This window comes from Pantherophis guttatus, chromosome 5 (assembly GCF_059756535.1).
Source record: "Pantherophis guttatus breed Tessera chromosome 5, ASM5975653v1, whole genome shotgun sequence".
Lineage (NCBI taxonomy): Eukaryota > Metazoa > Chordata > Lepidosauria > Squamata > Colubridae > Pantherophis > Pantherophis guttatus.
Window position 1 is genome coordinate 46,261,699 of NC_142067.1, and position 11,005 is coordinate 46,272,703.

The following is an 11,005-nucleotide window of genomic DNA, read 5'->3' on the forward strand; positions in this document are numbered from 1 at the left end:
GGGAGTTGAAGTCTACAAGTCTTAAAGTTGCCAAGGTTGGAGACCCCTGTTCTATTGGGTAAGTTTTTTTCCCCTTTGGGAGCTTTAAAAAAAATAGTCAATTGGGTTTTTTTTAGTTGTTCTTTTTTATACCTAGCCATTTAAAGTTTAGGAAGTTTTAAATTTAGCTTTCATATAAAAATAAAAATAAAATAAAATAAAATAATATTTGTGCAGCTTTCTGAGATTTAGTGTGTTTCTGTAGTGTTTCACTCCAACTACACAAACACACAAAATCTCACAAAGCTGTATGTGGAATTTGGTGTGTGTAAAGTGTGAAAGTTGGTTTTTTGGACTTTTTGTGGCTGTGTGAGGTTCTTGCTTGTTGCAGGGGCCATTTTGGGTCTAGCACAGCTGCTTTTACATTGTGGGTGAGCCAGTTGTGTTGTGTTGTGTGTGTTTAGAGTGTGAAAGTTTTTTGGGGGGGCTTTTTGTGGCTGTGTGAGGTTCCTGCTTGTTGCAGGGGCCATTTTGGGTCTAGCACAGCTGCTTTTACATTGTAGGTGAGCCAGTTGATGTTTTTTAATTTTTATTTGGTGTGCATTGGAAGAGGGGCAGTCTTATATGGCGAGTATAGCCCAAACCCTATATTTTAACAGGAAAAGTTGGGGGTCGTCTTATACTCCCAGTCGTCTTATACGCCGGAAAATACGGTACTTGCATTATTTTTCCTTAACAGTTCAATATGCATATTTAAGTATTTTATCATTTATAACCTTTGAAATCTTCAAACATTTAATGGCACACTTTCATTAAAAAAAATATTTGTTTTACATGTCATATCAATTAAGGAACATTGCTTTTGCCTGCTGATTCTCTAGCATGATAATACTTTATAACTGTTTGAAAGCTATATTCTCACATTCATTTTTCATCCTAATGAAGTTTTGAAGATTGTATTTTCTTTCTCCCCAAATTATATTTACTTCTTCTAAGTCTGTTGTAATAAACAATTAAGCAAGCAAAATGCAAAAAGGGAACGTACTGAAGTTATCTAGATTAGAAGATGAGATAATAGGTAAAAGAGATCTTAAAATATATTAAAATAGTTAAGATATTGGGATAAAGAATAGAGAATAAATTAGGAATCAAGACAACCCTATACAAATACAGTATATGAATCAGTAGAGAAAAAGTTAATCAGCAGAGAAGAACAAAGCTATCCTATAGCCAATTACCTAGGAAATTAAATGGGTAAAGCAACTTGCCTTTATAGCAAGCAATTAAATTCTGAAGCAACAGCAAGTTTATTTCAACTTAGAATTTAAGCCCTTAGATGTGCCTCAATTGTTTTCTCAAGCAAGTCATCTACAGATTCCATGGTACTTTCCTATACTATTACCATGGTACTCTCCTATACTATTAAAATCTTAATGCACTCTTAACTATAATAATGAGAGTGAAAATGTTCAGTACAGGTAGTCCTCAATTTACAGTCATATATTTAGTGATGTTTGAAATTACAATGATGCTGAATGAAGGGACATACAACTCCCTCCCAAAGTTTCAACCATTCCAGTGGCCCTGTGGTTATGTGACAAAAATGTGGGTGCTTCTTACTGAAAGTCCCTTACAACCATGGGTCTATTGCAAGTCTTCACCATCATATGCTGGGAAGCCTCTGCCAACTAGGTCCACTGGCATAAGGAAACCTGCCTATCCCATCCCACTTCTCTGAGGCGCTTTCTAGCCTTAAGAAATATTGCAAGACAAGCACCAATCTGTGCAATATTTTGAGGATTTTTTTCTATATTCAAAAACATTGTGAGATGAGCACCAGTTCTCACAAAATTCAGGGGCTTTTTCTGCCTGTAGTTTGCATTGGCTGGGCATTCTTGTCAGCACTGAACAGAACGGGAAAGTACATAAGCCTGTGCAATTTGGCAGGGGAAAGCCCAAGACTTCCAGGACAGAGATGGGGCAGGGAGAAGGATCAAGCCTTCTGGGGAAGTGTTGGGGAGGTGAAAGACCCAAGCCTTTCAGGAGATGGTGGAACCATGAGAAGGACAAAACCTTCTGGGAGTGATAAAATGGGGGAGAAGGCCCACACACCAGTGGGCCTAGCTGGCCAAGGCCTCCCAGTCAATAGCAAGTTTCTGCATGCCAGTGGGTTCCAAGCCTCCTAGGCCTCTTCCACTCCCTGAGTGTAATCATTTAATGATTGTAATGTAGGAGTTGAGGATGCAGTCATCAAGCAAGGCAGTCATGTGGGTGCCATGTTTAATGACTGCAGCAGCTTATGAGCCAAATTGTGGGCCCTATTGTGGTTGTAAATTGAGGACAACTTGTATTCATAAGTATATTTATGATAGCCATTCTATATGGTAGACATGAAAATGTTTTTCCTTACTTTGTTTGCATCCATACACCCTGTTCTCTAGGCATTTTCACTTGGAGAATATTCTTTGTTGTAGCCTCTATAATAGCATAAAGGGAATTTTCTGAGGTATATAATGCTACATTGTTTAAATTCTGAGCATAGTGTTAAAAGAAAAAGAGAGAGAGACTATTTTAAATCAATACTTGAGATTAGAACAGCATGTCATTTTCTTTATCAGATGATCTTCCAATGATTCATGAATTAAAATTAGCAACTTTCTGATCTCTTCTGTTCACTGTGAAACTTTTCAATAAGTTAAGAGAACTACTGTTACTGCTGTCATCTATAATGGCAAACCTGCAAGGTCAGTGAAGGTAAATAGATCTGGTAAAATTGAGTCTTAGAATACACTTTAAAAATAAATAAATAAAATAATATATGTGGGTATGTGAATCTGTGAATGGGAGACAGGGGAAAGAAATAATAGAGAAAAAAGGTAGAGAAATCAATGTTCAACTGAGTATGCTGAAGTAGACTAATTTATTGATTGTAGTTTAGCAGTATTGTGGGCTGGGAGTTTCCTGTTATAATGTGGGAAGATGCCCTTTGTACTCCTTTTGGAGTGTATTTATAAGTGTTTCAAAGATAATTGGAAATGGTAGTGAACAAATGTATATGATGCTGGCCATGAATGTAGCAATATGTAGTTCTTAGGATATACAGAGATTTTCTTTTGATTGAAACCATGATTATCTCCCACCTAACCAGAGCTATATGTCCTAGCAACATCTTACTTTAATACTACCTTTGCTTATTTGCTTATTTATTTTTCCTAAATATTACAGGAGACCAACAATCTAATCCTAAAGATAATGGGAGACCAACAATTTTGAAGGAAACGTTTCAAAAACAATAAATAAACCTATCCATAGTACATCATAGTATTATTAAAATTTTCAAGAAAGAAAATATCCAAATCTTGTGTTTGATAAATTCCAATCTTCAATCACATCTATTTGTTTTTGTTTATCCATTGTTCAGAGGAAGTTGCTTCTTCCTGTGTTAGAAACTCTTCTGCATTTGTAAAGACGGATGTGTGTGTGAAATCACAGAAAGCTGTTCATCAAAGAAACATTTCTTGATACTTAGTAGTTGGTCTCTTGAGTATGAAATCCATAGTGAATCACAGAGAATGATAAAAAACAGAAAAGCTATCAGAGAGCATTTCACCAAAGCTCAGCAAGAGGACCAAGAGGTTTATTCTCCCCTAATCTGTAAGCATAACCAATGTATTTCCACCAATGTGCTGTACTCTGGCCTGAAACTCCAATATACTTATAACACCTTCATCCTATCCCTTTGAGTAAGACAGTTTTTTGAGGAAAAGACTTTACCTACCCTTAAATGTAACATACATTTATTAGCTTAAATTAGTGTTACAGTAGTATTTTCCTCCATATTCTAATACCATCCAAGTTCATATAATCTGTCGGTCTTTGTCAACCATTGATTAAGTAGGTTACAAAGGCACACAGACAGAATAGGAACTGGCAAAAGAGTATTAGCATATATCATGTTGGTAGAGTTTTCTCAATTCAAAAATTGGAGTTTATCAATGTAACTCAATTTTAAAAATCACATAATTATCCCATGTTACTTCAAGGCAGGAAGATGTTTTATTTTCTGTTGACTGTGATAAAAACTTTATGTCTCCTCCCCCCTCCATTTAATCATGTCTGATTCTTAGAGACTGCCTGGGCAAGTCTCTGCAGTTATCCTGGCAAGGTTTTTCAGAGAAAGAGAAAGTGACTGGCCCATGGTCACCCAAGGTGGCTTTGTACCCAAGGTGGGCTACAACTCAACACTTTCCTGGTTTCTAGCCTGATATAGCAGTAGTAATAATCAAATTTATATAGCCACCTATCTGACTGAACAGATAGAAACAATAAAAACAAAAATGTGCAAGATAAAAACGCTTATTAATAATATCATAAAAGTGAAAGATATGAAGCACGGGAGAGGGAGGATAAAATTTGCCACCTTAACAATGAAGCAAGTTTCCAGTTGCCTGGAAGCCCCAGAACTGACAAAGTAGCCAAGACGAAGGGATTTTTGGAAGATGAAAAGAGATAGAATTAGTCTGATTTCTGAGGTAAGAATGTTCCATAAAGTGAGTGCTGCAGCAGAAAAGGCACATCTCCTGGTACCCACCAAATGAAGGTTCTTAGCTAATGGTACCCACAACATGCCACTCTTCCAGATCTAATGGGGCAGGCTGATGTAATCAGATAAAGGGTGTCTCTCAGATAAGCTGGTCTGCCTTGATTCTTCACATTGTTACTTCAGTGTAAATAGTGATCTACTTTCTTTTGACTTAGGTGCTTGACAAAGAAAAGCAACTACTGGCTTTCAATAGTACTGCTAAATTATTTGCACGTTGTCTCCAGCAATGAAATTACTTCTTATTTTATAGTTTACATTTACTGTATTCTCCAAAGTACTGAAGTATATCATACATAGAATAGCAGAATGCACACACAATTAAAAATAGATCTTTGTTTTACCTTGATGAGACTGAATATTATTAATAGAATGACTGGTAGAAACAAAAAAATAATAATTAAAGGATGAGAATCATTCTCCTAGAAAACCCATATCCTGCAATATTAATTCAGAATGAAGGAGTATCCACTTTCTTTCAGAGCAAGATTCAGTCTGAATACCGAACACTGCACTGCAAATTGGCAATATTCTTTCCCTTCCTATCCCACTGCTATATTTCCTGGCTGCCTGAAGCTTATGAATACCTCTCACCATAAGTATTATTTGAGAAATATAAATCCAGTTATTTTCCCTCCAAAGAAAAGAATGAAAGCATCTTACAAATACCACAAGCAGCCAAGTTACTAATTGTTAAAATGGAACAAGATAAAACAGCAGCAAAACCAAAAACTCAAAGAACCAAAATAAACCCTCAAATCAAATCAAGAAACAGCACATGCTAGCAGTTTTCATACTTATCCGTAAGGTAATTCCCTGCTGTTCCTCTACCACCAAGAGATAAACTGATGGGGAGCTTGCATTTGGGAACTTTTCCACAAATCTGTTTTGGCAATTAATGGCAACAACAGTCATCCACTAAACAAGAAGAGGAATATAATTATTGCCCAATTACTTTTGACTCTTTCAGAAAAAAGTCACAAGATACAAGCACATTTTCTGTCCTTTATATATCCGTACTTATATCCTCACACAGTTCCTAATTTATCCTATTTACAAACTAGTAGGAATACATATAAACATTTATGCATGCATGCATGCACACAAACAAACCAACAAACACATAAACCCAGAGTATCGCTGTGTCCTGATGAAATATGAATTGTTTACAAAATGAAGGCATGTATTTCCTTTCAAACGATTTGCAGGACTTCTGCCTCATCCTAAATCTTTTAAAGAGAGTCTGATTTGTCTCAGCATTCCATTCAAATAGGATAGATGTATTTTATTGTATGAAAGCACGCTATTCTATTGGGATTTCCGTTTATCGACTGTCACTATCTGTTATTATTCTCTTTTTAATTAAAAAATAATAATTTCAGTTTTGTGTGTGCATGCAGGGATATAAAAGTCCCTAGAGACCATTATACAACATGGCCCAGACAGAAAAGTTTATCTAATTTATCTACAGCCACTGAAAAGCTAATTATCCCTGCCCCCCCAAAATAATGACCATTAGACAATTAAGTTTTTTTTATATTAAGGTTTTTTACATGCTTAATCTACCGCTTTGAAGGTATAGAAAGTCTTCAACAGAAAACAAAAGCATAAATAATTTCAAACAACATCGAGTTTTTACTAGTGCAATAACAGAGGGTGCTTTTTCATAGATTGCTGTTTTTTCATATATAATAAGTTAATTTATAACTGCTGGTTTATATTTCTAAAGCCCAATATGGCATAGTTTCTATGTACATTCAAGATTGCCTCCTATAACTCAAATTCACTGGTCCTGTATTCTTTTCTGGAGGAGTTGTGTTTCATTCCCAGCTCATATGAGTTAAGAGGATTGTGCCTAGAGATTGCCCTTCTTGGTAATGTTTCCCAATCATATGGAATATCTTACTCCATAAGGTTTCTTTGACTCCCAACTTGCTGGCTTTTCACAAGGATATAAAAACTATTTTGTTCTGAAGAACATTTGAACATTAGTGGAAGTTTGGGCCAGTGGTGAAATCCAAATCTTTTTACTACTGGTTCTGTGGGCGTGGCTTGGTGGGTGTGGTGTGGTGTGGCTTGGTGGGCGTGGCAAGGGAAGGATACTGCAAAATCTCCATTCCCACCCCATTATAGGGGAAGGATATTGCAAATTTCCCATTCCCTCCCACTCCTGGGGGAAGGATATTGCAAAATCTCCATCCCCACCCCACTCTGGGGCCAGCTAGAGGTGGCATTTGCCAGTTCTCCAAACTACTCCAAATTTCCGCTACCAGTCTCCAACCTACTCAAAATTTCTACTACTGATTCTCCAGAACCTGGCAGAATCTGCTGGATTTCACCCCTGGTTTGGGCTCTTTTGTTTTGCATTTTTTACTTCTATTAAATGTTTTAATTTATGGATATATATATATTTTTGGATTAATGATATCTTCTACTATTTTCCTTTTCTTTTTGAGTTCTGCTTTTATAGCTTTTAATGTTTAAGTTATTTATAATGGTTTTAGTTAACAATGTTTTATATATTGGAGTGTACACCATCTAGAATTGTTCCATGAGATACAGCCATATCAATTTGATTAATAAATTAATGGTTACATTGTTCTAATCCTACCAACTACTTATAACTAATAAAACTAGTCTCTTAGTCTCGTTAAATAGATTTATTTGAAGGAAATTAGACTTATCTTACAGTGTCTTGGAAACTGACTATATATGTGTCAGTCACCTTCTGTTGAGTAGATTAAGATGGGCCTCTTTGATCCCATTAATTCTCTTCATACAGAAGATATGCCTGTCAAGGAAGGAAGGAAGGAAGGAAGGAAGGAAGGAAGGAAGGAAGGAAGGAAGGAAGGAAGGAAGGAAGGAAGGAAGGAAGGAAGGAAGGAATCCAATGTATTTCTTTATCACAGGATTTCTCTCAGACAAAATCTGTCATTATCATCATCACAACAAATATACACAATCTTTTCATACTGAAATAGACAAATGCTGACAAGAAGAAAGACCTTATAAACTATGGAAAAACACACACAATGCTTCATACCTAACTATAACCATCAAGCAATAACTTATTTGTCTCATCAATAACTAGCATCTAAAATCCTGAGATGCCATGTTTGTATGGATGTCTATAAGAAGGCAGAACTATTATCTGTTGTGTAACATAATTTGGCATAAACTACTATATGATCCAACAATTACTTGTATTGTACATATGTGTGTATGTGTGGGTGTATACATACTCGCATGCATAGACACACACACCCAAACACCCAAACATATACATACCTTTCTTCCTCTACTTCCTGCTGGATAACAGCAAATAGGAACTCAGTAGGTACATATGCACAAGCATCCAATGTATATAAGGTTATGGCATTGGAGAATCTATCACAAGCGGAACATAATTTTGCTAGCATAAAAAAGAAAGGACCAAGATCCATAATCTTTTGGCTATTTTATGCTTTTACACAGTTCAGGCTAATTTCCTGCTGAAACAATTCCCTTGAAGGTACAGCACGTGGATGGTTTGTAAAGTCTTTCATGTGATGAAAGGGAAGGGAGGAGGAAGCAGGGTGGAATGGGAGTCTCCTGCTGAGATAGTGTGATGAATTATTAAAACTTCTTAATGTTGATGTTACTCTTTAACCTCAGATCACAATACTGACAGAAGAGGAAAATGGAAAGTGCTATTAAATCAGAAATCAACTTAGGAGAAACATAAGTCATGGGGTGCATCCAATCAACAATATAAGGAAACAATTACAGAGAGAACAGTTCTGAAGTAAAAAAAAAATGCTGTCAAACATTTAACCCAAGCACATTTTCCAAAGTATTAATATTATAGAATTAACATTCACAGCCATACTTCACTATCACTTGTTTCTATTTCCAACATGCTTCTCCATAACTATCTTCCTTTTGAAAAGCAAATTAGAATTTAAGTAAAAGGTTATATTTGGTGAAATCTACAGAGCTTGTGTATCATAAGTACTCTTCCAAGTTTATAGCAAGGAAGAAAAACAGTTCTCATAAGCAGTAAGTATCTTTCTGTTAGCACAGCAAAAAGAAATTCAATGAAGTTAATGCAATTTATCTTTATTAACACATCAACATTGATACAGTCCATCAGCCTGTCAGTAATGCTGGTGCTGCATTTCTTTTAAGAGTCATATTCTCAAAAATATCTGTCTAATAATTTCATAATATGTACTAATAATGTTATCTGTTGAGCAGGCTGAAGTGCTCTCTCTTTTCCTTGGAACAAAACAGGTCAGCCTCAGGAAGTGACAGTGCCCTCAAAGACAACACAACTACATCTATATCCCTTCGCATGATCTTTTAGCTTCTCCATTCTGAAATGAGCAGTCAGTACTATCAAAATCTTTAGCACATTAACTTCAAATCACCTGTTCATATTGTGTGTGTGTGTTTGTGTGTGTGTATAAATGTTCCATATATATATGGAACCTTCCAATGACTCTCACGTATGTTTGTTATTATTTAAATTCATTCATTTCGAATTTCCATTTAAAAACCAAAGCTTTACACATTAAAACATGCAGGCAATTCAGTTCTACTTAATTATTTTGAAGTAAAGAAGGAAATGAAAACCTTTAAAAAAGGTATTTATTATTACTGTGGCAGAAAATGCCATTCAAGATTTCCAACAGATAACCCTTATGAAACTTTTTATCACTTACCCCCCTTCCAGTGCTTGCCTTTGGTCCTGCTTAGCTTGGTAAGAGTTGATTCGGAGAAGAGCAACATCAAAATAAAAAGAAGTTCAAGCACTGTATTTTCCCTCTGTCTTTCTGATGATAGCATTTCCACAAGTTATTTTCCACAATTTTCCCCCCTTACATTTTCCCCCTTATTTTCTCCATTTTCCATTTGGTTGGAAAAGAATTGCTAATCAGGTGAAAAGCAGCAGAAGGAAAGGCTTTGCCATTCTGAGGTAACATCTAGTGATGTAGCCCTGAGGAATGCCACGTTTTCCTCTGATCCAGCATCTCCCATCCACAACGTGCAGGCAGCACTGCTGCTTCTAGAAGAGCTGTAAAAGAATTTCTTGCTTCTCACTTTGGCTTCGGCGAAAATAGATTCCTCAGCTTTCACTGTGAGTGTGATTGAAATTAAAAACATTAATGCCAATGTCCAGTAGAAAAGAGAAAAGATGTCATGATTGTGGAGGGTGAAAGACACAGAGAGAGAAGGGATAAAGAACAGATGAGAAGCAGTTGCATTGACAGCTTTAAGCCTCACTGTCTGATCCTAATAGCCGTGCAACCAACCAAATTGCTCTTTTAAGGGTAATAAGGCTTCGGTGAAAGCTGGTGTCACTGCCACTTGGGTAGGTAAAAGCAGGCATGAAAATCATCAAGAAAAAGCTGCTCAAGATAAAAAACTAGCAGAGCTCCTATTCAGAATGCTGAGGACCGAGCAAAAGAATACAGTATGCACACAGTGTATTTAATCTCTATTGTGTGGAGGAAATTTCTTCCTTCAGACTGTAGTCTTAACTGAACGTAAGCAGTGCTTTACTTAATTTAGTGTGAGCCTTTAGAAGATTTAATATTTGCTACACTAGTTATTTTTACATCTATCTGAAATATTGATAAGATTGGAAAATACAAGCTGCTAGTTTTTTAAAAAGAGAAAATAAAGTGTGTGCAGGAACAAACACAACACATTTATACAGATATGCTCAGATAAACAGACAGGCAAAATCTAACTTGTTTTATAATAATATCAGTTTTGAGTTAGCTTCCTTTAAAAAATATTTTCTAGAATTTTCTAATTTGATGAAATACAACTATTTAAATATACAGATACATGTACAGATATATGTATATGTACATAAATACACACACACACACACACACTGTATATCTTTAGGGCAAGCTATTCAAACTGGTGCCCTCAATGTACTGTATATTGGAACTGTAGGCTGTCTAAGATTTTGGGGAAATGCACAATGACTATGGAAAAAAAAAATTCTCGTTTCCTTCTTAACTAATTACTTTGTAGCTTATTCAGCTGCCTCATTCGTAGTTTGAAGTTTTCATATGTGCTTCTAAAATGAATTGGAAATAAATGTCTTCATAATCCCAAGCATGAAAGCAAAACTATGTAAACTCTTGTGGTTATTTGTTACCATATTACACCCAAGAATATTCTAGGGAAAACAAGAGACTACTCAGCAGTAAAATTACTAATTTGTACTTATAACTAAATTTAAGGTATTTCAATGATGACCTTCATAATGAAACACAATAACAACTTCTATTTCGATCTTTGCATAACAGCATAATTTATGCTGTTATGCAAACATCGAAATAGAAGTTGTTATTGTGTTTCATTATGAAGGTCATCATTGAAATATCTTAAATTTAGTTATAAGTACAAATTAGTAATTTTATTAAT

At 35.6% G+C, this 11,005-nt stretch overlaps 1 protein-coding gene across 13 annotated transcripts in view; it reads right to left on the reverse strand.

Annotated features, from left to right (window-relative positions):
* ROBO2 (roundabout guidance receptor 2) overlaps positions 1-9,648 on the reverse strand; it is a 727,272-nt gene extending 717,624 nt beyond the window's left edge. For 4 of the 13 annotated variants that reach the window (XM_060686346.2, XM_060686345.2, XM_087895028.1 and 1 more), the window contains exon 1: positions 9,283-9,645. In XM_060686346.2, the coding sequence (XP_060542329.2) occupies positions 9,283-9,406 (124 nt within the window). In that variant the 5' untranslated portion in view covers positions 9,407-9,645. Of the gene's footprint in view, positions 1-9,282 lie in introns of all 13 variants that reach the window. The other 9 variants (XM_060686344.2, XM_034421573.3, XM_087895026.1 and 6 more) reach the window with 4 other exon arrangements.
* Between the last annotated feature and the right edge of the window lie 1,357 nt (positions 9,649-11,005).